The following is a 26,036-nucleotide window of genomic DNA, read 5'->3' on the forward strand; positions in this document are numbered from 1 at the left end:
AGGAGTCCGAACGCACGAGTACGATGCTGCCGTATGCTTACGGACTCGATTCGCTTGGACTTCCATTGAACTCTATGGGAGGCCATGGTACGGACGCGTACACAGACTCCCATAGCAGAAAAGGGGTGGGTGGGGAAAAGCGCACACCCCTTAGTGCCTGCCACACTATGCATGCCTGGATTGGGGGAACCCATGGGCACACCCCTGTGACAGTTTTGGAGGGCCCCCGGGTGTGCTACGGTCCCCCGAAGTACGCTTCCGACAGCCGTTTCGTCTCGCGAAGCGGCTGTCTGAATCGTGCATCGTACTCGCTCGGAAAACGGCTCCAATGCGCGCACGATTCAGCAATGAACGAGCTGTACGCACAGGTTTGGGTCCCGGAAACGATTTGGTTGCGTACGCGATCTTCGCATCGTACTTGATCGTCCGTACCTGTGTACAGTTCGGTCGTAAACCAGGGCTACGAATTGGATCCGGGAAAGCCAAATCTGATTCGGAGGCCTTACGAACGACATCAGAATCGGGCCCATAGTGTATGAGCACCATACTATATAGAAGAAACGCATCCAAGATGATGCACTTTATTCCATTGGTTAATCATCTCTCATAACAACAACGTCTTAGCTTCCTCTGTTTCATCCGTCATTCCAGATAAATATATTTCGGCGATATTCTATCTTGTGTGAGAGATAAGCGCATGATGTTAAGTCCCCAAAACGTCCATGTCCACAATACCCTTAATTAAAAGGAAGGTCAAGGATGGATCATATTTCGTTGCCGGGATGGGATTATGCAAAGTGAGGAATGTCCAATGATACCTACCAAAGATTTATGGAATTAACAACATCTCCTTCATTCCTTAGTCCATTATTCGTATGTATTTTATATTGCAAATAAATGGAAGAAACCGGGCAAGACCGCCCCTCATCAAGCACCTAGAAATGTAAATATAAAAACAATATCTAACCATAGTGCACATGAAGACACAGTTGCAAATTGTTGGAAATGGATAGCCCAGCTCAAGCCCACATATATGTGCGACCTAGGGTTATCAGCCAAAATGCTGATGCTTGCATGTAAGGCAACGTACACAATTCCTATTCAGAAACCCTTTTCTGGGCAAACTTGTGGAGGAAAGTGGATCATGTCCATGCATGGGCCCCCACGATCCTGTCTCCCAACACCATACCAACAATGGTGTCGGGGAAACATAGGGCCGTGCAATCGCAAACATACCACAGGTTAGTGAAGGTGTGTATCAATCACTCAAGACTCCCAATATGAGTCCAACAAGACCAAAAATCAAAAGTGTATGGAAGGTATGCCATACGTGGAAATACCTCGGGCAAGGTTAACGCCATTCCGAAGATGGGGAAACCCACCCTCAGTGGCAACAAACCTCCCTGCATCTCTCACCTGTGCACATGTGGTAAAAAGCCCACCCGTCCTTACGTGAAAGTAGCCCTGACCTCTCGTCCTGCGGCATTGTGTAAATGGGAAGAACTTACTACAATTGGTGCCAAGCGGGAAACCAAACCACTCCTTTCGACCCGAGAACCCGTATTTCCGGGTCTTATAAACCATTAAAAGTGCCTAGTAATGGCATATTATTCTAGCGACTGAAGAAACATCAGCCATAGAGCGTGTCTCAAGCGATACATGTACTGCTTTGGCCAACTTTGAAGAGTAAACAAGAAATAGTACTTAAGACAGGGACAGACAGACCTATCACTATAGCGGCAACAGCAGTTATTTTTACCTGTACAAATGTGTGAGAGACAAGATAAAAAGAAACCCCATCGAGAAGAATTTGCTTATTAAATAGAAAATTACAGGTTGCAAGCTCCTTCCGTGGGGCCACTTTTCAATATTGACAAACCCGAGATGGACTTGATGGGATTGGATATAAGGTTTAGAAAGTCCTCCATATTGGAGTGGCAATTGAATATGTTACTGCCAAATACGCTACTGGAAAGAAATGGTCGGCACCTGTATTGAGAAAGAAAGGGAAATTTGAAAGTGTTGTGAAAGGCTATCCTATTCCTGACAAATGTATTGATGGAAGGAGAATATGCGGTCTTAATAGAAAAGGGGGAAGAAAAGCGACCCATGCTTCCATACTAACCATCTCCGTATATCGTACCAATGCAGGCACTCCTGGTAAGAAACAGTGGGAGAACAGGTTCATCTAGTGTGTATCTTTCAGTCAAAAGGGTGTAAATGATGATTTAAGTGATTCATTGGTAGCAAGGTCGAAATGGAAGGTCTTAATCTTGGAGGTTGGTTGTGGGGTAGAACATTAACCTCAAACAGCACATGCATTGTTTACAATAAATCCGTGTTGAGGCAGTGTTACCGTTTTTTAAGAAAACTATGAGACTTTGTTTTCTAGTAAACATAATTTGCTTAGTAATCTAGAGTATTGCCCACATATACTATAGTCTGTGTCAGGGCCATCGGATACTTTTTAACTATTACTGGGCTGTTATTGGCTTATGACTGATCTCTATCTGTCTCATTTAGGGTTGCTCTCTAAAAAGTAGTCAATGAACAGTGTCTGGTGTAAAGGGGGCACTAAATTATTAGTATCATAAAGTTCCCCCTCATCTCTTGACGGCACGTTCTTCACAACTGAATTTGTCTGGTCATGCAACTGCTGCAGTCGAACACAAATCTGTCCGTCACTTGGTTATACTAGAGCAGAAATCTACTTTAAATAAAATGGTTTAACATCTTTGTCTCACACCAGAAGAGGGTAGATCCCCGAACCAGATATACAAGTGTGAGTTTCCTTTCAATTCTCTGCGACAGACCTTTGCTGTCGTTCTCGGAAGATAAGGAGCTACACATCACTAGATAAACAATCGCCATAATACTTTAAAGTTCAGTCAATGAAGAGAGGTTTTGAACAGTTTTAAGGGTTTTATCCTCGCTAAAAGTTTAATACGTTTTTCTTTTTATTTCATTAGTAAAGTTATCAATGCAATTACAGAATTGATAGTAAAACATATTGGTTAGAACAAGTCACCAGTAAGCAATACAGTGGATTCCATAAAGGAAAGAATTCCCTATTCTTAAGAATGGGGCGAAATTGGGTGCTAGCAAGAACCCATGAAGAGTCAAGAGTGAGAGTTAGCATAAAGCTCAAGATCAATTAGTCAAGATAAGCTGAACTTTCCATAAAGAGAGGTTCACCAAGCAAAATAACCATGCAGTACCGACTGCAATCAACAACAGGTCAGATAGGATTGAAAATTAGCATTCTGCCGTCCGCATAAAAAACATTTGCATTCAGCCTCAATGCGGGCAAGTGGTACGGGAAAGTTATAATAAAAAAGGCTGGGATAGAGCGGTTTAACTTACTCTAGGAATATGCATTAATATAAACAGCTGGACAAAAATGTTGCAAGCCTTCTTTCATCGTCTTATTCTCTCCAGCCAGTAGTGTGTTGACTTTTCTCGAACTGTCTTGGCCCGTTCTTTCCCATGTACTTTCTCATTATTCTTAGTAAGGATCACCTTTAAATCTGAAACAATCTTTTTACGTACGAGGCCTTTTGATGTTTAGACCTCCTTTCCCATGTGCATGAACACATTCTAACCTTTTAATAAAGTTAAATTAAACAATAAACGTATGTAAAATGAAACATTTCGGCAATGAATATTATTCATCACCACATTTCCATACCTGACAACTTACAAAATAACTTCACCGTGTGAGGACGGGACAGGGCCGGGGGGGGGGGGGGGTCAGGTGCTGAGAGCTATCTAAGCGGCAGTACTCTCTGCCCCTCAACAAGCCCCTCATTCCCCCCCCCCCCCAAAAGTGTAATTGAGGCGGTCTCCGATGACCCGGGATGTCATCACACCTGTTAATGGACATCAGCTGCAGACAGCCTAAAAAAACAAGCTGAAATCCACTTTTTACAGTGGTTTTCAGCTCTTTTCCCCTGCCACTGTGTGATTTCGGCTCCTCACCGGGTGGCTGTGTGTAGGGAGCTGAAATCATATGACACCCGGTGGCACCATGTGAGTTGGTAGGTATGCATTTCTATATTATAAGTCGGAAGGAAAATAGGTTAAACTGTGAACATTTTCTATTCATGCATTGTATTAAAGTGTGTTAAAGAATATGAAGGTATGCTAATCCATGATCAAAATGTTTTTTTTTAAATATCTTTTTATTAGTTGTTTCCATGAATATTCCCATTGCCACATTCGTATATAACGTGAGTCACTACAGTGCAAATACAAAACCATAACATAAGTCATAATCGCTGGGAATTCCCTTAACCACCAGTGCAATCAGCAACTTTAACAGTATGGACATGCTTCTCGATTGCAGCAATTGGGGAAATTTTAACAGTTGGTAATTTTTTGTTTTTTGTGTTTCATAAGTTTACCTGGAAGTTCACTCAGTATAATGTGTGCCACACAAAATTGGAACTTGACTCCTCCTCAACCGTTTATGGCTTCAGATGCAGAGCTTGTCATAAAATGGAAACAATGGAAGGATTACTTTCTAAATTGAATTTCAACAATTGAGGATGAATGATACGATTCATGAAAAAAAAGAAAAAAATCTTTGACATTGTTTGGGCTCGGGTGAATTAAAATCCTACAATCGAATCGAGAAAAAACCTAGATACCCTGAGTTTTGAAACATGTTTGACAATACACTTTAGGTTCTGATGGATACCTTTCACTTAGTGTGTGTGACCATAGACTGTTTAAGTTTTCCAGAGTCAGCAAGGAAAGAAAGCAGGGATTGACAACTTTGTGGCTCTTTGGATAAATTAACCTTGTGTAAATTTGGGAATTTACACTATTAGTTTTTCAGAGACCAACCCATTGTGCACACACATGGCTCCAGTATTCAGGATCGCTTACGGGTCAATGGTGATGCATCTTTGAAAGATATTATCTCTAAAGTACAAAAAGCTGAGTTAAGGAAGTGGATGATGCAGATAGTGTAATGATTGAGAAGGTGAAGAGAGGCATATGTTTTGGCAAACTATTAGAAGTTGATAAGAAAGATTCTAGTGTAAAAAATAGAATGATTTGAATAATAAATGTTGTAGATGTGGGAATTCAGAGCATTATGCCCATAGTAAATCTTGTCCTGCATTGAAAGAAAGATGTGCTAACCACAACATTGTAAGGCACTTTGCTAGAGTAAGTAGAAAGAAAAGTAATTGTGGGGAACAAGAGAAAGTAAACTGTATTGCTATGGATGGTAATTATTCAAATTGTGACAGTGGTATAGAAGATGACCTCATTTTGTGAGTGGAGAATGGCACTAGAGGTAGAGAGAACTGTGAACTCTAAGAAACCAATGTGTGCATTGAAGTTTGGGGGTATAAGGATGGATATTGTAGCTGATTCCGCATTCCCATATACTATCATCAATGAAAGAGTTTGGAGAGACAAATTTGTTAAGGATTTAGGTGAAGGTTTATAACCACCAGATATTGGACCGGAGAGTTTTATAGGTGATCCCATTGATTTAGGAGATTACTTTTTGAAATTAAAAATAGACTAGCAGAGCGAAAATGTTATATTTCTGCTGCTGGATCTTCAGTGTTGGGGTGGATGGACATAGAAGCACTAGGAATGGTGTTGGATCCTAATAGTCCAGAGCTGGTTTTAATAAATGATAGAAATATTGTAGAGACACACATTTGCTAAGATTTTTCATCAGTTTCAGGTGAGATTGGAGAGATGAAGGGATTTACACATCACATAGTTTTGAAAGATGATAGAGGTCCATGTGTGCATAAAGTGATGAATATTCCTTTTTTCATTTGGAAAGAGGTAGAAGCAGAGGCAGATAAATTGAAAGAAGCTGGAGTGACTGACCTGCTTGAGTCATAAGATTGGATTTCTCCCCTGTTGGTTTCAAGACGGGCGAATGCTAATTGCGTTTGTGTGGATTTGAGTGAGCGCAGTGCACCATATACACTCCCTAACCTTACAGGGTAACAAATGTGTGTCAACCTTAGAACATGACAACCTTGATTTCCCCCAAGGAAATCATGGTAACGGATCTAGAACCATTTAGTTTGGACTCTCATGCATACCCAAGGAAATACACAAGAAATACTCAGCAAAGTGTGTCAATGTTTAGATTTTTGTTTAAAATACATGCACTACAATAATCGATGGAATGAAACAGAGTAGCATAATTAGCATTATGAGAATAGTGAAAAAGACTAACAATTCCACCATTCTGCTGAAGCAGTGAAAATATGCTGGCATATAAAAACTTTGTGTAGTGTACTCCTACCTAGCGCTCCCTAACTTAGTCTTGCCTAGTGTGGGTAATCTGCCAAATCGCTGCCAGGTGGGCTAACTTCCCCATTACCTCGGGCAAGTGTCATCAGGCTGTGCATCTTGGTGTAGAGCTGGACATCCCTCATGTCAGCAAATGGGAATCAGCTGAGCTGGAATTCCGGCATGCAGTGACCTCTTAGTGTCAGCTGAGTTCTCTTCTGATCTAAACAATGAGGTGGTTCTGTATATATAATGAACAGCACCCATGTGGACATTTCAAAACTAAAGTCGGGCCACATTGTTTGTTCTAGATTGATAGCTTCATCGACTACCTGACAATAACCTAAGTCACATTTGCTCCGTGAACTTTATCCCTGGGATTGAATGTTCAAGGGTCATGATAGTGTGCCTACGAAGTGGAAATGTAAGCAATGGCGATTCAGAGAATGTTATCCAGCATTGTCACGCACGCAAATGTATGTCAAAAGTCAGTGTTTAAAGAAACGTGAGCATGTAAATCGGTGTGTATCTTACCAGGCCTATCCTGATCATGTGACAATACTACTGAGATGTGTATAATGTCGAAGTCTCAAGTTCCCATCACAGTATAGTGGCATAGGATGCTAGTGTTTCTTGGCTAAATATCTTTTCCACTGCAAGTGAAATGTCCCAGTTGCTGTCGAGCAATTTGTGTTGGGAGTTGGTTATCTGGTGTATAGATCTACATGTAATGCATCGGTCTCAGCTTTCAACCCCAATGAAAATACTTTCAGTGGTTATTGTGCTCACCTACGTGGCCTGCATCTTTTCATAGTTGAAAAAATGACTGCAGTTACAACATTCTACTCCACACAGTTTTCATCCGCAAAGGTGCCTGCTGCTTAAGCATCGATAACTCAGAGGATGCTTTAATTTACTGACCTATCTCTGCGGCTGAAGTACTTGGTCAGCAGTTGTAGCAGTTCAAATAAATCCAAACTAATGCTTCTGTTAAGAAAATCTATGGGCAACTTAAATGCATCATGTTCAGATCTTACAGCCAACTCAGGTTTTCATACTTTTAAGGTTGATATTATCAGGAGTTCTGAGTTGTGTGATATTGGCACCTAATATTTACAGTTTCATTTAACTGCAGGGTGGTCTATAAGCTACACTCAGCTCACTGAAACTATAAACCTTAAAGAACAGACAAACTGGATTTGCTGAGGTTAGTTCACTTTGATCTACTGAAAGTGGGCACAGTGCGATTCGAAAGTAATAGTCTCAAGTAAGGAAAAACACATTTGTTTGTGCAAAACCAGAATCCTGAAGAGTTCCTTGATGTTGAAACACTGAAAGGCACGCAACATTTTAGGCCATAATTGTATATATCTGATCAGACCAGGCAAGAAATTCTCATTGTGTCTACTGTTTCCGTTGTGAGTAAATAGCATTGGTTCCGGTTGTATTGTGTTGTAAGCAGTTTCAGATGGGACCTGATGGTGTTTTGACTTGTTGCAAAACTTTCTGTATGTTTTCAGTTTTCCCTTAACTAGAGTAAAAATAGCCACACCAAAGATTTGGCACAGAGCTTTTCTCTGCCTTTGCCATGCTAGCTTCTTTGTGAGTCATTGCACTGAAGGAACTTGACCCCTGACCAGGCCTATCCTGTCGTAGAGGTTTCATTTAAAAAACAAGCATTGGCAAAGGCAACAAGGCAGTCCTGTACCGGTGAGAGATGACCCATTGAGTTTGCCAATGCTTGTAGGCATTGCTGCGCCAACTGATTAAGGCCCGTGCCATGCTGCATGCACGCAGACAGTGGCAATCTTGGAATTTAGCCATCTGAGTGTTATATTTACATTTCCAAAATCAAAACAGCAAGCTCAAATATATAGCACAGGGGCCGGATCCCGCTGGCGAGCGCTTTCGAAACTCAAGGATCACTTTGGGGATATTGTTGGTGATTGAGAGCGCCTGAATCCCTGCATTGGAAACTGATCAAAGAACACAAGGAATCACCCCCCGGGTGGAATGCCGCGTAATCGAGTTGAAGGACGCCGTCTAATCGGGAGTTTTCATGGCGAGGTGAGTGACATTGTGTCTAAACAGTGAAGCAGAGATTTGAAGCGGCCGACTGTGTTGGTGGAGTGAAACCGGACACGTATACAATACGGCTGGTGACATAACACAGCCGGCTAGAGCGGATAAACTTAAATTAACCATGCAGTTAAAGTTGCAACAAAGTATTGACTACTCTCCAAATAGTGAACCGCTGTCAGTAGGTAATAGATTTAACCCCTTCGCTGCTGCGGACATTCCGCTGCAGCGCTGGGGGGGGCAGGGGGGCAGCGCGGCGGGCCTGTGCTCATGACGGAGCCGCTCCGTCATGAGCCACAGTTGAGCTGTGCTCATGACGGAACGGTTCCGTCATGACTCCGCCCATTTGCGTTGTCGCCCCGCACAGGCGGGGAAACAGCGCCGCGCAGGCGGAGCGGCCGCCGGCAGGATTGTCATGACGGAACCGTTCCGTCATGAGCACACGACAACCGTGGCTCATGACGGAACGGTTCCGTCATGAGCAGGGAAGGGGTTAACAGGATGGAGGCTCGAGCAGCAAAACGAGCATCCAAAGCTGCGTTAATGTTTAAACCTGAAGACCCAATTCATAACGCAGGGACTAGCATGGAAAGTGCACAAAACACAAATAATATGTCCCTGAAGCAGCAAGTGAATCAAATGGAAAGACTGTACAAAAAGGAGGTTAATAAGAGTTGGGAAATAATAGTATTGGAAAACTATATTGAAGTAAAGCGTGCCCCAAGAGGGCTAAGGATCTTTACCATGCCTAGGCACCCAGACAACAAAGTAGAACTACTGGAGGAATGGGTCGAGAACAATTTGCAATGCTCTCTGAACATGATGCGAATACTTATCAAGCATGCACGGATTGATGTAAACAAAATAACCCAAAAACTAGAAGAAATGGAGGAAATCTTAAAGAATGAGGCAAATCAAGATGAGGTTTCAAAGCTAAGAAAGGAAATGGACAGCAGGCTTGAAAAATATGAAACTTGAAATACAAGAGCGAAAAGCACGAAAATTTAAACGTGATGAGCATGACTATTTACAGGGCAAGACGTTTTGACACCCTAAAAAAGAACTGCCTGATGCAGTATGCAAAGTCAATAGTAGTAAGCACAAGTGAATCGGACGCAAGTGAAGGAGAAACATCAAAAGACGCAAGTGGAACACCGAAGATGACTTTTTTAGAGGAGATGCAGCTTATGAACCTGGACAAGACCCTAACAAGGGGGGGGAGGTCGAGGAAGAGCCGCAGGCCGAGGAAGAGGGACAGAAAACCCCTTGCAAGCACAAGAAAAACAAGAAGGGCCAAGCGAAAGAAAACTGTATCTACTGCGCAGTCGGAAATAGAAAAGGTCAATTTGATTGTGAATATTTCTCCATATCAACCATCACAAGATGAAATATCAGTCCTGAATAAAATACTGTCTTTCTGTCCAGAATCACATTTTAATTCCACACAGGTGAGAATAGATTTGTATAAATATATCCGCAAAACGGGAAACTACAGGCCAATCAGCCTAATAGCCTGTATTCAGAAGGTTGTGGCCAGAATGGTACTTCTTAGGGTCCAGAATTGGATCGAGGACTCGGGAGTCATGTCCACTTTACAGGCTGGCTTCCGACCCCTGACTAGCACGGTAGACCAAGTTTTTAGATTTTCCACAATATATTGGAAATGGGTGGTTCTGGGGGGTGGCACACTTTATGCAGCCTTTGTTGATTTAAAGGCTGCATTTGACCTAGTCCCAAGAGATAGGCTGTGGAGAGCGCTCCACGAGCAGGGTATCCCACCAGAACTGCTTGCGGTTTTGATAAAACTACATGAAAATAACTACGCGCAGGTCAGATGGGGTAACCAGAGCCAGGTGACCGTTAGTTTTCCAACGGAAAGGGGTGTGCGGCAAGGGTGTGTGCTGGCACCCACATTATTCACACTATATATAAATAGAGTTATAGATTATTATAAGGACTCTACTACTGATGCACCCAAACAGAATGGCATCCCCGTCCCCCTGCTAATGTTTGCTGATGACACCCTCCTACTATCAAAGACTCTGGAAGGGCTTCAGAAGGCAATAGACTGCTTTGAAAATTTTTGCAATGACTACGGTCTCTCTGTTAATGTCTCTAAAACTAAGTTTATGACGATGCATAGGCATAGGAACATTAGGGGCAGAGTCTTTATGAATGGGGAACCGTTAGAGCAGACTGATAGCTTCAGTTACCTGGGTATCACATTGGGTTCTAGGTTACAGTGGAAGCCGCATGTGGCCCATTTAATCTCTAAGCACGCACAACTATCTGGTGCCCTTCTAAGAGAATTTAAGTTGTCAGCCACTAAACCTGTAGCCCCAGTATTAAGAATTTATGACTCAAGTGTAAGATCTTCCATGTTATATGGAGCGGAATTGTGGGGGTCGTCTGATATAGCAGGTCTACAAAAAGTACACAACAAATTTCTCCGCTGTATAACAGGGCTCCCACATTCTACACCACTCGTACCTCTGCGCATGGATTTGGGATGTCAGAGTCTAGAAAATATCTGCAGATTTAGACCAGTTGCTTACTGGAGAAGATTGTGGGTAACCCCAGAATTGAATCACTATGCGTTAGCACTCTTGGAAACGCGTGATATGGATTCCGGGGGTAAAATTCTATGGTTTAGAAAGGTTAAAACTCTCCTTAAGTCTCTAGGTCTGGGGGATCTTTGGGATAATCCTCAGGGGACATTATTTCCTACCAAACAACAGTTAAAAGAGGCCTACTGGTCATTCATATCCCAGGAGGAGTTTCAGTCACATACTGCTCCATCGTATACTAAGGCTTTTTTGGAGCTGAAACATACTCCTGGGTATGAGATGTACTGGGATCTGATTACAATGCCCCATGATAGGAAATTATTCCATCAGTTTAGGGTAGGTACTCTCCGACTGAATATGGTCACCTGTAAATGGGCATCTAGTAAAAGTGACCAAATGTGCCCTTTCTGCATAACTTACCCGGAAACCATAGCCCATGTTTTGTTTATCTGCCCAGAATATAAGGCCCCCCGTCACAAATGGATAAGAGCAGTTTGCATTCAAAAGGGTATTATGACGGGGATCACTGCACTGAGAATATTTCAAACCGACTGCTCTGAAACAATAGTGATAGCTTTAGCAAAATTTCTGAAATGGATGTGGACAATAAGAGTTGGGAAACTGAAAGCTCTCCAGTCGCCCTAAAGTAAACCCAGTACAATTGTGGTACTTTTTTACAGTTTTAGTGTGTTTATGGTAGATAGTTATTTATTTTCTTATTTGGTCGAGTAGGAATACCATTTATGTAGTGAACTTAAATCCTGCTGTTTTCAGCTTTAGTGTCATGCTTTTTGTATATAACTCAAACGTGTAGCTCTAACGGATATACCTGATGATGAACTGTCCTTTTTTTTTTTTTTTTTTTTTTCCTTTTATTAATGTATTTGATGATGAAATGTGCTTTTAATTTGTCTTTTATGACAACAAGTCGAAATAAAGACTGACTATATCCGCAAGCTGAAACTAGCTAAAGTTCATGCCAATAAAGGAGAAAATGTACAAAGTGAAGATAAGCCTCCAGAAACCAATGAAAACCCAGCAATCACAATAGATCAAATGCCAGACCTTAAAAACATGTTTGATATCATGTATGACCTGGAAGATGGAGTAATGACTGAGGAGGAAATACTCAAACATCTTGATATAGAAACAAATAAAAGACCAGAAAGTGGATTTAAAGAAAAAATCAAGATATTGCCCCTAACAGTCCCCAGGAAATAAAATCGATCTGTTTTCAGACGCATTAATCCAAGAATTGGAAAGAATGCCTCAAAAACGAAACCCAAAACAAAGAGAATTTAACCCCTTTGATGCGAGTGACGGAGCGGTTCCGTCATGCGCGTCGGTTGCGCTGTGCGCATGACGGAACTGCTCCGTCACGGCCCCGCCCGCGCACGGAACCTTCAGCACGGCGCGGTAATTCGCGCCGCGCTGAAGGGGTTAACAACTAAAGAGAGAAAAGCAATCAACAAATTGGTGGAAAATAAAGAAATCGCAATAAAACCCGCAGATAAAGGGGGCAATATTGTGATAATGGATACAAGAGACTACATTCAAGAAGCGCTACCGCAATTAAATAATGAATGTATTTACTGTTGTTTTTAGAAAACAACCGAATAAATAAAATGTTGATAGAGTTGACTCAAAACTTACAGCAGAAAGGACATTTTTTCTAAGGATTTTCCAGTGATACCATGTATATATTTTTTGCCTAAAATTCATAAGACTCTTGTTAATCCACCTGGGATACCTATAGTCTCCTCTTGCAGCTCACTATATGAGAATTTGTCTCAATATGTGGATACGTTTATAGCACCAATCGCACAAAGTATGAGTTCGTATTTAAAAGACACAGGAGATTTCCTCAGAATTCTAACTGGAATAACTTGGAGCCAAGGATACCTTTTGGTTTCAATAGACGTTGTATCTTTGCACACGTCAATCAGGCATGACATTGGATTAACAGAGTGTAAGTATTTTCTCAAACAGCTAAACATTTCAGAACTTGGTCACACAGAAATGCTCCTCAAAATGATAGAAATTTGTCTTACAAATAATATATTTTTTTTCAACAAAGAGCTCTTCAAACAAGAGGGTGGAACAGCCATGGGAATTTCATTGTCCCCAAACTACGCCAACATCACCATGGGGTGGTGGGAAAGGACCATAGCATGGAGTGCAGACAACCAGGATGATCTTGAGCGGATCATCTTATGGGTCCACTATATAGATGATCTGTTCCTGATTTGGAACGGAACAAAACAAGATTTCCAAAACTACTACTCAAAACTCAATATAAATCAAATTGGTTTATCATTCACATGCACTAAAAATAAAAGAGAAATTGACTTTCTAGACACCAAGATCTATATAGAAAATGGACAAATACATTAAACACTTTTTAGGAAAAAGACTGCAACTGATAGCATCCTGCACGGGACAAGCTTCCACCCCAGACCATTAATAAACAGCATCCCCTATGGGGAGTTTATGCGTATGAAGAGAAACTGCTCAAAAGAAGAAGATGCAGAACAAAACAAGAGAAGAAACGTTGATGGAAAATCCAAAAGCCACTGAAAATAAAGATATTGGAGCTCCACGTTTTGTGACCACATATAGTAAAGAAAGTGGTAGTATTGTGAACAAAATGAGAAAATACTGGCATCTAATTGCGGGAGATCCAGACATAGGACAATTGCTTGGCGCAAAGCCAGTAGTCACTTACAGAAAATTTACATCTTTAAAGGACCTACTTGTGAAAAGTCATTTTCAGGTCAAACAGCAAACAAACTGGCTAACAGATCAACACAAAGGTTTCAGAAAATGTAACTCATGTAAAGCCTGCAAAATAGGAAAAAATATGACCACTATTTTGGAACCCAATTGTAAAACAATCCCCATTGATCAAAACATCACCTGCACTTCGAAGTTTGTAATCTACATTATAGAATGCAAATGTGGGATGAAATACATCGGTAGTATAACATTTATGCTCAAGAAACATATTCTAGAGCACATTCGTGCAGTGAAAAATGATGACATGGCATATGCAACAGCTAAGCACGAGTAAATGCCAGAAAGGTACTCTATTGCTCAATTCTTTATAGCCAAGGTTGAACGGATTTACGACTCTATGAGCCCCCCTTCGAACTCAGAAGAATTGCGTCCTGATCTGACCGGAGATATTGATTTGTCCTCTCCCAGGGTAAAGCTGACACACTGGGAATTGTTTGACGACACTTCATTCTCCATCTGTTTAAATAGTATACGCTCGGGCTCACCTCGTGATCCTGTTCCTGCAAAAATCTTGAAATCATTAGATCTCACACCTCGCAGGGTTCTTATGAGACTTTTAAACGCCTCACTATGTGAATCCCAGGTATTGCAGGACTGGAAACACGCAATGGTTGTCCCACTTCTGAAAAAGGCTGGAGCAGATGCGTCTAATCTCGCCAATTTCAGGCCGATATCGTTGCTACCCGTACTTTCTAAAGTGCTGGAGAGGCATGTTAACACCCAACTATACAGTCTAGTGGAATCGTCAGACTTTCTGCATCCATCTCAGTCTGGTTTTCGTGCTAATTATTCCACGGAGACCGCCCTCCTTGGAGTAACGGAGAGTCTAAGACACAGTGTCGACCGCGGTGAAACATCGGCGCTTATCCTTCTGGATTTAAGTGCGGCGTTCGACACTGTGTCTCATTCCATTCTTCTTAGTTCTCTCCGTTCCCTGGGACTCGACGGTCCGGCTTTAGCATGGATTGCCTCCTTTTTAAGTGAGCGCACCTTCCAGGTCTTTTCTACGAAAGCCTCCTCTTCCACTTATACATCAGCATATGGCGTTCCTCAGGGGTCTATACTCAGCCCTCTGCTGTTTAATATCTATATAAGACCCCTTGCCTCCATAGCAGAAGACGCTGGGCTGACCATCTTTTCATATGCTGATGATACCCAGATTGTTTTTTCCCTCTCCAGCTGTGAAAGCAACGACATATCGGTTTTGAAATTAGGGTTGTCCCGTATAGCTGGGTGGATGCAAAGGCATCTCCTTAAGCTAAACGGTGACAAAACCGAAATTCTTATTTTCGGGAAAAAGAAAGATCTATGGGGCCCCCAACATTGGCCTACTGAGATGGGACCTCCCCCACAGCCTTCTTCAGTGGCCCGCAATCTTGGCTTCCTTGTAGACGATAAACTCTCTATGCGACAGCAGGCCACCCAGGTGGCCGCCATCTGTTTTACTACTCTACGATGGCTCCAGAAAATTCTATGGATGCTGCCTCCTTCTACTAGGAGAACCGTCGTACAGGCGCTGGTAACTTCCCGCCTGGACTACGGAAATGTCCTCTACCTTGGTGCCGATGCAGCCACTGTCAACAAACTTCAGGTTGTCCAGAACTCTGCTGCCCGTCTTCTCTGTAACATCCCGAGAAGACAATCAGCTAGGCAGGCTCTACGCGAATTACATTGGCTTAGGATCCCCAGCCGCATTAACTTTAAAGCCTTATGCTATCTTTTTAAAATCAAGCAAGGCTCGGCTCCAATGTATCTGCGCAACCTCGTTCAACCTTACACACCTATTCGAACATTAAGATCGTCTGCTAATTGTGATTTTGTCATTCCTCGTTTCAAACTTGTTAAAATGGGAGGGCGGGCTTTCGCCCATCGCGCCCCCAAATATTGGAATACGTTACCTTCCTCCTTGAAAAATGAGACTAATTTCCTTGCATTCAGGAAACGTCTAAAAACGCTCTTATTCTGCTGATTTGCATGGGTATTTAATTGTCTCAGGGAGCTGTTAACAATGGTCCGTTTTCTTCTTTAGTCTATCCCTCTGCGCCGGGAAACCCACTGTGGGTAGCTGTTGCGCGTTATAAGTTTAAATAAATAAATTAAATAAATAAATAAATAAAGGTGACAGGAGAGCTATGGCCTACTATGGAATCAAAATTATATCCCAAGGAGAACGGGGTGGAGACAGAGTCAGAATGTTACGCCAAATGGAATCCCGCTTCATTATAAGACTCAGGACCAGGTGCCCTAGAGGCATCATCAACGATGAAGAACTTTTTGTACATCTTGAGTAATAAGACTGCTTATATGTAATTGTCAACTGTTTTTCCATAATGGACTGAATAATTTTAGATGCATAAAAAATAGGGTACTATAACTGGTATACTAGATAAAGATATCCTAACCGTTATGTAGTTTGGAGTAATGGAAAGCACTGATGCTATGAAAATGCTGTGTTATACAGGCTAGAACATCCAAATTGCATCTATAATAATGATTCAGGTACTATACCTAGGAACGATGTGTCCACAAGGGGAGAGTGGTTGAAACGCACTAAGCTAACGTCACCTGAAAGATCCGGCTTAAACATGCTTGCAATGTGAGAAACCTAGAAAATATGAAATCAAGTGATTACAAACAATAATTGTAAATTTCTGACATAATGCGCAATGTCTTTCGTGTACATATGTATAACGTTTTATTGATTATGTTGAAAACACACTACAACTCCCATAATGCCACTTTAAGGCAGAGATGGGTAGTATATAAGTGCAAGTGAGGAAAGACTCACTAACCGTGAGAAAAGCCGAGTCAGGCTGAAACGTGTTGGTGGAGTGTAATTTGTAAAATAAATTAAGCAAATCCTGCTCAAGAGTGCCACATCCTTTGTTTGAAAAAGAAAAAATATATATATATATCTCAAGTGCATATTTTGATTAAAAGTTAACAGAGCATCCTGGTTGCATTTTTCAGCTGCTGGGCCCGCGGAAATTTGGTAAACAAACCTAGTGTGAATGGGTACTGATTGTATGTGCAGGGCTCGAAAAATTCACTCGACCGCTCGCATTTGCGAGTCAGATTAATTCAAGACAAGCTATTTTTAGGTCCTACTCGCCCTTACTGGCGAGTAGGAATACAAACTGACACTTGACCTCTGCCTCTGAAAACAGGGGAAATGTGACAAGATAGCAAGGTTTAAAGGCATCTTTATTGCTCACAAAGTAAATGAGCATTAAAAATGCTTTTAAATCTTGTTAACATGTCACATTTGCTCAGCTTTCAGATTAGAGGTCAAGTGCATTTCAGTTGGGTCGAGGAGATTTTGGAGGTTACTAGACCTGCAGGTCTAGTGCATTTTCTATGATTTTTCAAGCCCTGATGTGGGTGGGGGAATGGAGTGGGTAAAATGAAAGGCAGAAGATGCGTGAAAGGTGGCAACCATCCCAATAAAATACCTAAAAATAAAGGCATTTTAAAATGTAAAAAGTAAAGCATTAACCCCTTGAGTGCCCCGCCCTTTCCCCGCCCTGTGCCGGCCCTTTCATTAGCGGGCGGGGTTCATGACGAGATAGTCTTGTCATGGGCACAGCGCAACCGCAGCCCATGACGAGACCATCTCGTCATGGGCACTCAAGAGGTTAATGCCAACGTGTATGTAGATTGTTTTTTTTTTTGTTTTGTTTGTTTTTAAGTCCATATCCATGACAGGCTAAGGGCTGATAACGCGCTAATGGACAACCCTTTTAGCCAGTACCCGCTGTACCACAGTAGCCATTGACTAAAAGGGGTTGTCCAAAACCCCTTTCTAAATTTGTATGTATTTATGTGTATTATGTAAAGACGCAAGCTCTTGCCAAACAGCCAAAGCTGTCTATAGATAGTGAAGTGCCTTCGGAATATCGCTCTCTCCCTTTATTTTATAAGAAACCAGTTTGCACATTCAACTTTATTACTCAGGCATTGCCATACTAATAGATGTTATCTTGCTGTTTGTGAAAATTATATCTATATAAAAAAAGTTAATTTTTAACTTTTTTTATTTTTATTTTTTTGTCTTGATCTGCTGATTCAGGGAGCTGTTAGCGAGGTAAGGGCAGAGCACTTTTCCACACTTTCCATGAAGGACTGATCATGATCAACATATCTCTTTCAAATTATGGTTTTGTATGTTCATTTCAATTTGCCTGCCTAATAACCAATGACAATTTAGTCAAAAACATCGGTCCTATTCAATTTCTGCTTGATAACCTTAACGCTTGTTACACACTTTTCTCTTTACTGAATATTCGCCATACGTGATTAAGTCACTTTGTTTGTGAATTATTCTAATATGAAGTTCCTCATAACAGTTGTGATATATATTCCTGTTTGTGTCTAAAAAATGTTGCTTTCAGCAATAAAAGATGAAGCCATAAAATCCGTTTTTATTTATTTGTTTTATATTTGTTGAAACCTTTGTATGTTCCATGTTATCTTGCAGCTCATGACTCATGCTTCTCTGCTAGATTTAGCTCCGTCTACAGAATTAAACTTGTAGAAGACACCCCTTGTGCGAGTAACTCAACCCACTTCTATTTTAGGGTCCCATCTACTAGACAGTGCATGTGCCATCTGTTGCATGACGTATTGTTTGCTTACGTCGGGCTTCGAGTATGTCCATTGCTTAACATTGGTTGGTTTCATTGTCACGCTCAGTTGCTTGCTTCTTATTCGCTAGTGTGTGTGGTCTTTCCTTCAGTTTCTTGCAGATCCCATGGAGCCTGCACACTTTTCTGTGTCCTTATACTGCTCAAGGTTTCAGGGGCTACTTTTATCTTTCTGTTTGAACATTCTACGAGAGTCCATGTATTTTCCAGCTGTCTCCATAGTATGCTTCTCTTCCCTGGTCTGTGTTGCTTTCTCTCTCTCCTTGAACTCTTGGGCTTCTTCCTCCCACGCTGCTTTCCTGTGTATTCCTACCTTACATCCAGCTCCTGTTTGTCTCACCTTTGCGTTCCCGGTTGCTCTCCCTCTCTGTGGTTTGCTCCCGACAAGCACTCGGAGTTGCTTCCCCTCACCTGTGCCCTCCGTGTTGCTGCTGGATCCCCACGTTGCTTCATACCCCATAAGATCCTGTGTTGCTTCTGTGCCCCCCACCCCTGCTCGTGTCCCTCCTCCATTCCATAGCTCCCTCCAGTCCTTAGTCTTTAGCTCCGGTAGGGTAACACCAATACCGCAGATACTAAATAGAGGGACATGGCTGTCAGGTTGTTTAACAGCAAAGTGTATTGGTAATTTTACACATAGCATATACCCTTTTAAAGATTTTTTTTCTTCTAATTTGGGTACATTCTATTTCTAGACACTCCTGCTGGGCAAATTCATTCACTATTCTTCACCTTTCATCTTCTATCCTCCGTCTCCGTTTCAGCGTTCCAGAGGAGAATTTGCCAGTTAGTTTTAAAGCCCTATTGAAGCACATATGTAATGGAGAATTCTTATCGATAGTTATAACCTTTTATGATGTACTCTGCTGACTGCTATTTCCTAACGCAGGATGTTCTGTAGTTCAAGTTTGCGTAGAAAGTATCAGCTTTCCATGGCTCACCAGTTCCGCACCCAAACCTACACAAAAGCAAAACTGCTTTCAGCAAGAAACACATGGAGGGGTGGAGTTTTTCTTTTCGACCAGTTCTTTAGTTTGAACATTCAGTGAAGGCCACCTTCTCACTAAACCCAATCGCGGTCTTGGATGCACTCGGCCTTACTTTAGTTTGGAGCAATAGCCATTGAGCAGACCTATATAATTATTTTAACGTAAGCCATTCACTTATCAGCTCTTATCAAAATAAAAAAAGATGAGTCAAACATCATAGAGCATTGACCTCCTCTTTATTAGTTTGCTTGCATCTTTCTAGATCTGGGTTGGCCAATAGATGTGCTCTCCCAGTCGACATTAAGTCTTTTATCTGGACAAGATGGACAGTTCAACTGTTGAGGATCTGTAAGTCTAACGAGTTACACCTGCGCTTCAAAGTGAACCTCAGAAGCAAACCTTTAAACCAACGTCACTTAATTCAGAATTTGATCTGACACTTTTAAAGTAGGTGTTGTTTGAATAGTGGAAAAGTGGCATGAGTAATGTTACTTTGATTGACATGCTCTACATCCTGGGGTAGTCTCCAATCAGATAAACACCTCAATGGCGACCATTAAAGCAGTTGTTTCAAATCAGTTTTTGAGCATGAGTGCTTTCTAGAATAGTACTAAGGCCCTGAAGTCCTATGTGTACACTTGATTCTACACTTTTGATTAAACACTGCGTCCTTGTGATGCACAATTTCCACTGCAAAACTGTTCCTTGAAGGAGGTACGACAAAAAAAGCTAAATATGCTATCCTTGGGGATAAACGGTTGTGAAGTACAAGACAAACCATAACTGTTAAGTTCCTTCATCCTACTCGTTTTCCCTCTAAAATGCAAGAAACGCTGAACTTCGCTAACACAAGCCAAACAAAGTTCACCCTTGTTTAAAAAATGGATAGCCTCTGGATATCCACTAAGTCGGTGAGAGTAAAGGTGTTGTGTGTGCCATACAGTTGGCACTGAAGGAAGGTCGATAATTGCAATCGCTGTGGCCCCAACATCAGTCTGCCCTCCGTTTCATATTTTTCAAGCTGTGTTCCAATCTTGCTAAGCACATCGGTATCTGAACCTGGCTGCATCTAATCTCTCCTGAGAAACTTAATCTGCAGGAAGTATGTTGTACCCACTAGCCAGGTATTCAGTGTACACCCATCATACTCCGACATATACATTTACAAAGTTCAGAGTTGATTGCTGGAAATTAATTTTTAGTCTGTAAAACATTAGTTAAGTACAGTGCAGGTGATACCTGGAATTATATAGCAACACGGCATGTCAGTGGTAACACTCGATTATACTTACAGAAGTCTGAACTCTAGATACAACCACAAACCCAGCATTTAAAGTGAAAGGTTTGAGTACATTTTTGACAAGTCATTTTTTGAATAATGCATTTTATTGATTTTATGGTAAATAAAATAATTAGTTGCACCGTTATTGTACAACCATATGGAGACATCTCCAGATTACATCTGTTAGTGTACACTCAATTACCCAATTCACATAAACTCTGTCCATAATAGTTCCACCATTTCCCCCAGATCCCTTCAGTAGCTTGGCTTCAAGTGGGTTGTCGTAAGGCAAGTCTGCAATTTCAGCTGTGCAACTGGAGATGGTGTATCAGAACTGCAGATATTTATGGAATGGAGTCTGTGACAGGTGGAAATGGGTTTGCAAGTCCTGAAATAAGTGAATGGGATCTCCTTACCATAATTAATCCCCCCCCCCCCCCCAAGTTCGTGATACCTATTTTGTCCCACTTGGTGATACCTTTTAGCTGTGTGTTGTGGTTGTCATTTTCCTTGCCATAGCGAGGTTAATTGAGTCCAATTATTGTCACACTTGATGGAACATAGTGCTAGGTGCCAGTTTAAAAAGACAACTCTGACGACCTTGAGGTGATTCTGCAGAATAGGGTTGCCATACAGTTACCTATACCCAGAAGGAAGAGTCTTGCTTGTTACACTGGGTCACTCCACCTCCTGCTCAACCAGATCTGGATGACCAGGGTTTGTGCAGATCTGTAATATATCTGTAGGTTGGCCATTCCCATCCCTCCCTCACATACAGATTGTTGACATTTATCTAGGGTGATAAAGGCATGGCAACTGTTCCACGGGAAGGAGACGACCATGAATGTGAGGTCCCAGAACCAGTGTTTGGGATCATCAGTGGAAAGCTTTGTATGGTGTACAGGAATATGAGGAGTATCATCATTTTAAATAGGGCGACTCTGCCGAGCACTTGGAGCGGCAGCTGTGCCTACTTTTAAAGGTCTGTTTCATTTGGTTATAAAGGGAGAGACATTCTGACTGCAAGTGAGGCCAGGCTCTTGGGCAATGTAACTGCAATGTAACTGCCCAGGTATTGAAAATGTAATTGTTTTATAAGCATGGAGGTCTGCCATGACGTGGTCTCGCTGTATCCATGAAGTGACAACAGCAAGAATTTACTCCTGTCCACTCAGAGAGACAAGTAATGTTATTAATGTTTAAGTAGCATAATTAGTGAGCCTACAGACAAGTGGTTGTGTGTTACTTTCATGTGAAATCTGCAGTTACATGTTATTCTGGCATGCTTTGTGACTGCTGTGTAGTGCATTATCTGTGAAAATACCTAGAATCATTTTTCGGTCTGATATAAAGACTGTTTTAGTTGTCTGCCGGAGCTTGTTATTAGCAAAAAAAGAAGACCATATACAGAGGCTCGAACATTTACTTTTTAGCATCATGCTGATGTGTCAGTGCCTTATTAGATGTAAGCGTCTGCCTGGATGGTATTTTCCTGGCAATGCATGAAACTTAAAGCATCAATGCTCTTCATTTTAATAGTTTATTTTCCTCTCCGACCACCCCTATCAACCAGTATGCAAGGGAGACTGCACTGCTAACAGTCTGATTCCTGTTGGGCGAGAGCTCATCTTCAGATAGAATGCTTGAATTAACTACTGGTAGTGGCTTTGGTCCTAATTTTGTTGAAACCTGTATGTTTGCAATAGCACAGATGGGCTAATAAAGATGGCCTGTCTAGAGTAATACCCAATGGCTGAGGTTAATTCCTGCATTCCACTCATCTCTTTTTTGTGCTTCATCTGTAAGTCACCCGAACAGCTATACACCATATGAAGAAATAGAAATACCTTTAACATTCCAAGAGTACAGAAATTGGTTTGATGGCGCCCTACCACACACAGCAGAAGATTTTAGACTAGGTCCCCTTAGTATTGAGGTAGCAACATGGCCTGTCTTCGCTGGATGCACACTGCATCCTAATGCTGACACTTTGAGGTAGCAACATGGCCTGTCTTCGCTGGATGCACACTGCATCCTAATGCTGACACTTTATCAGCAGCAGAATTGCAGAGACCTATACAAACTCTTAGTGAAAATATGCAGATATTTAACACGGTTTGTTATGTGAACATCCACACTAAACCCTGCGCGGACTGCTCTTCCTGCACAACCACAATTGGCTACACTGGGCATCACCCCGCAAACACTAAATGCAGTAATGGGTAACGGTCCCACCAGACTAGAGGAGATTACATTCTGGATTGCACAAAAAACAAGTCTGCTTGAAGCGGGTGGGGAGTGGTGAGAGAGTCTTTTGGGACAGTTGAAGTCCAGCACTTCATGACCATTCCTCCAAAAACTCTGCCCTCTGTCAGGTGGTGCACATCTGCACATGCCTCGATCTCAGAGGAGGAATTCCGAGACATGTTACAGCAAGGGGCTATTGATGAGGTGTCAGTTCAAGTATAGTGGACTGGGACTTTATTACCTCTATTTCCTGGTTCCCAAAAAGAGTTGGGTCACCTGGGCCCATTTTGCACTTGAAGCTCTTGTCTGTCAGGGCTAGTTCCAGATGATGTTCCGGAGTATATTGTTGAAAACGCAGAATTGCATATTGTCCCTGAATCTTTTTGGATGACAATTTCTATATCCCCCCTCATCCCAGCACTCGCTCGTTACCACCACTTCACGGTGGGGTTCCAGCACTACTAAATCACAGTGCTGCCTTTTGGTCTTAAGGCAAGTCTTCACAAAGTAACTGGCTTTGGAGCCCACATATTTCTGTGCTTCCACCACTGCTAGTGAAGGCAGTTCCCCCACGCTTGTGGACCATTTGGTTCATGCCTTGACCTTCTTACATCGTCTGGGTTTCTCCATAATCTAGCAGAAGTCCCTTCTCACCCTGAATCATAGACTGGCTATTGTTGATCCCCCCCCCCCCCCCGGACACTGTCTTAGGGGGTTTCCTCTGTCTCAGAGGATCTCTGACATTTGGGATATAATTGCTATGTTTTGGACTCCGGTGCTGATTCAGGTTTTGAAGGTTCGCCACCTTTTGGCTTGATGGATTGTCTATCTTTCTGCTGCCACAATCCCAGTGGCAAATGAGTTCCCTCCAGTGATTACTCAGTAGTGGTTCCTGCATTTGGGTAGTCTCTGACATGTGGGGTATCTTCATCTCAGGCTTTGCATATCTTAATTGGTAGCTGAGCCCACACCTTATGTCTAGCCCTTTCTGTCCTCTGCATCATAGAATAACATTGTTATGGACGTCTCCTCTTTGGATTGGGGCTCTCCTCTAGCGGACATGATGTTGTGAGGCCTTTGGACCCTACCAGAACAATAATGCACATCAGTGAGCTGAAGCTATGGGCCTTCCAGCTGGCCCTCCAGGCGTTTCTCTTCTCCACATGACCACCATAGACTATCTCAAAAGACATCTCAGAGTGGCTTCTGTGCTGTGACAGTGGTTCAAAAGTGGGAATAAGGGGACATTTTCCTATGGTAGCTCACTTGGCATGTGATTTGAATTACCTGTCCTTCAATCTCAAATATAAACTCCACCTCAAGTTGACGGGAGTTTGTCTTCTCACAGCTACAGCTTCCATGCATTGACCTGCTTGCCACGGCTCCAAAGAGGAAATATGCTCTGTTCTGCACCCAGAAAGTGTGCGCAGATGACACGTGTAGCAAATAATCATCATCTTGGGCTAAGTGAGGAACATTTGGTATGCTGATCTTTTGGAACTCAGAATCTGGTCTACACTTCCTCATCCGTACTTTTGTATGTGGCTGATCAAGTACCGTAATGCTTGCACACTTCATTTGCACGCTTGGAGATTGTTGGTCTGAATGGGTTTTAAATTGTTCTGACTTGCCTCATGGCATCATTTTTCAAACTGATGCATGGTTCTATTTGTATTTCGACCCTCAACTGTCATTCTGGTAGTGATTACTTAAGCCTAAAGTGCCAGAGAGTTTGGTCTGGCAGCCTGTTACACACACAAGCTGATTGTGCATATTTGGCTCTCCTTTCTATCCAGGTAGTGTCCACCACAAGAGGCCAGTCTTTCCCTTTAGTTTCCTTCTTTATCCTGTCCCCGTCTTTCCAAGGAAGAGAAGCAGCTGCACAGGCTGCTCCCTAACCGAGCTGCCTCAGATTACATGGATTGGATGATATCAGAACAGGAGGGATGACTTGCTGTTTGGTTGTTTTCCTCAGGATAAGTGAGGCAAAGAAGTGACCAGAAGCACGCTTTTTTGTGTGATTGCATTTGTAAAGGGTCATCACAAGATATCTGAATTATAGTTAAGCAGTAGTTTAAGGATATCAATTTCAAAGGCAACGAAGTATTCCTTCATTTTCTAAGCCTGTTGCACAACTGGAAGTTAATCTTTAAAAGGATGTTTTATTGAGAACAATAAGGCGCTTAGTTAAACAAAACAGGAATTGCCATTGTTATCCCTCATTGGTGTTTTGGGATACAACCATGCTAGAGTTACTTGCTATAAATCCTTGAGGGAGATTTCTGAGCTGCAATGAACTTGGGACTATGCTGTGGAAGACAGGAAGGAACGTATGAAGTGTGGCTGTAAATAGTAGTCTTTGCTCCATTTTATTTTTCTTTCTTGAAAGAGATATGTGACTGGGTGCTGGAAATATTTGTGGAATACTTTCTGATCACTAGGGATGTTTTCCATGAAGTACTAGAACCATGCCTAGATGCAGATAAATCTCCCTCGATTGTGGAGTTAGTAAAATGTTGTATATAGTCTGAATGCGCCTTGTTAAGATTGTTGTTTTGGTTAGACTTGTGGCTGGGCAAATGGCTTGGCACAGAGGCTATAAGATTGACCGTGTATTGAAGGATTTATAATTAATTGGACAGTTATATTGGGGTTTGTCATGATTAAGTATCATCTAAAAAAAAAAGGTCTGACAGGGATCCTGTTTGTTTTTGGGCTGTTGGTTTTAAGTGAGTGCTATTTTCTTTTTACCTTATTTATGAATATTATAACAATTTTCTTTTTACTTTTAATTTATATTTCCTAAAAATATCAAGAAGAAGCTAGCAATATATTCACCAACCAACATTTAGCTTTTTGCCTGAACATTAAGGGACATAGTGATCATAAACTCAATAGTTGTGGCATATGCATGAAAATTAACTTCCATGTTGCTGCTTTTTTGACTGCAGTTCAATTGGGTCTGCAAAATTCTGAAACTTATATGCCTTCTTTTGTAGGTAGCCAGTGTGGTGGTAGCATCGCGCAACTATGCAGACTTTGCGAGTGAAGCCACGTTTGATATTAAGGTAAGAAAAGTGAATACTGTGTATTGCAGTGTACCTTGTGAAGACTAATGGAGAGACTTAAAATAACACATTAAAAGACAAGCCTCAGTTAA

At 41.9% G+C, this 26,036-nt stretch overlaps 1 protein-coding gene across 2 annotated transcripts in view; it reads left to right on the top strand.

Annotated features, from left to right (window-relative positions):
• The window catches only part of LOC146805084 (pyruvate dehydrogenase E1 component subunit alpha, mitochondrial), a 101,872-nt gene that overhangs the window by 1,945 nt on the left and 73,891 nt on the right, over nucleotides 1–26,036 (top strand). Inside the window, exons 2-3 of one of the 2 annotated variants that reach the window (XM_085622219.1) lie at nucleotides 17,785–17,799; nucleotides 25,876–25,944. In XM_085622219.1, coding sequence (XP_085478345.1) covers nucleotides 17,785–17,799; nucleotides 25,876–25,944 — 84 coding nt within the window. The remainder of the gene's footprint in view (nucleotides 1–17,784; nucleotides 17,800–25,875; nucleotides 25,945–26,036) is intronic. The other variant, XM_085622220.1, reaches the window with a different exon arrangement.

Source organism: Triturus cristatus, chromosome 8 (assembly GCF_964204655.1).
Source record: "Triturus cristatus chromosome 8, aTriCri1.1, whole genome shotgun sequence".
NCBI classification, from domain to species: Eukaryota; Metazoa; Chordata; class Amphibia; order Caudata; family Salamandridae; genus Triturus; species Triturus cristatus.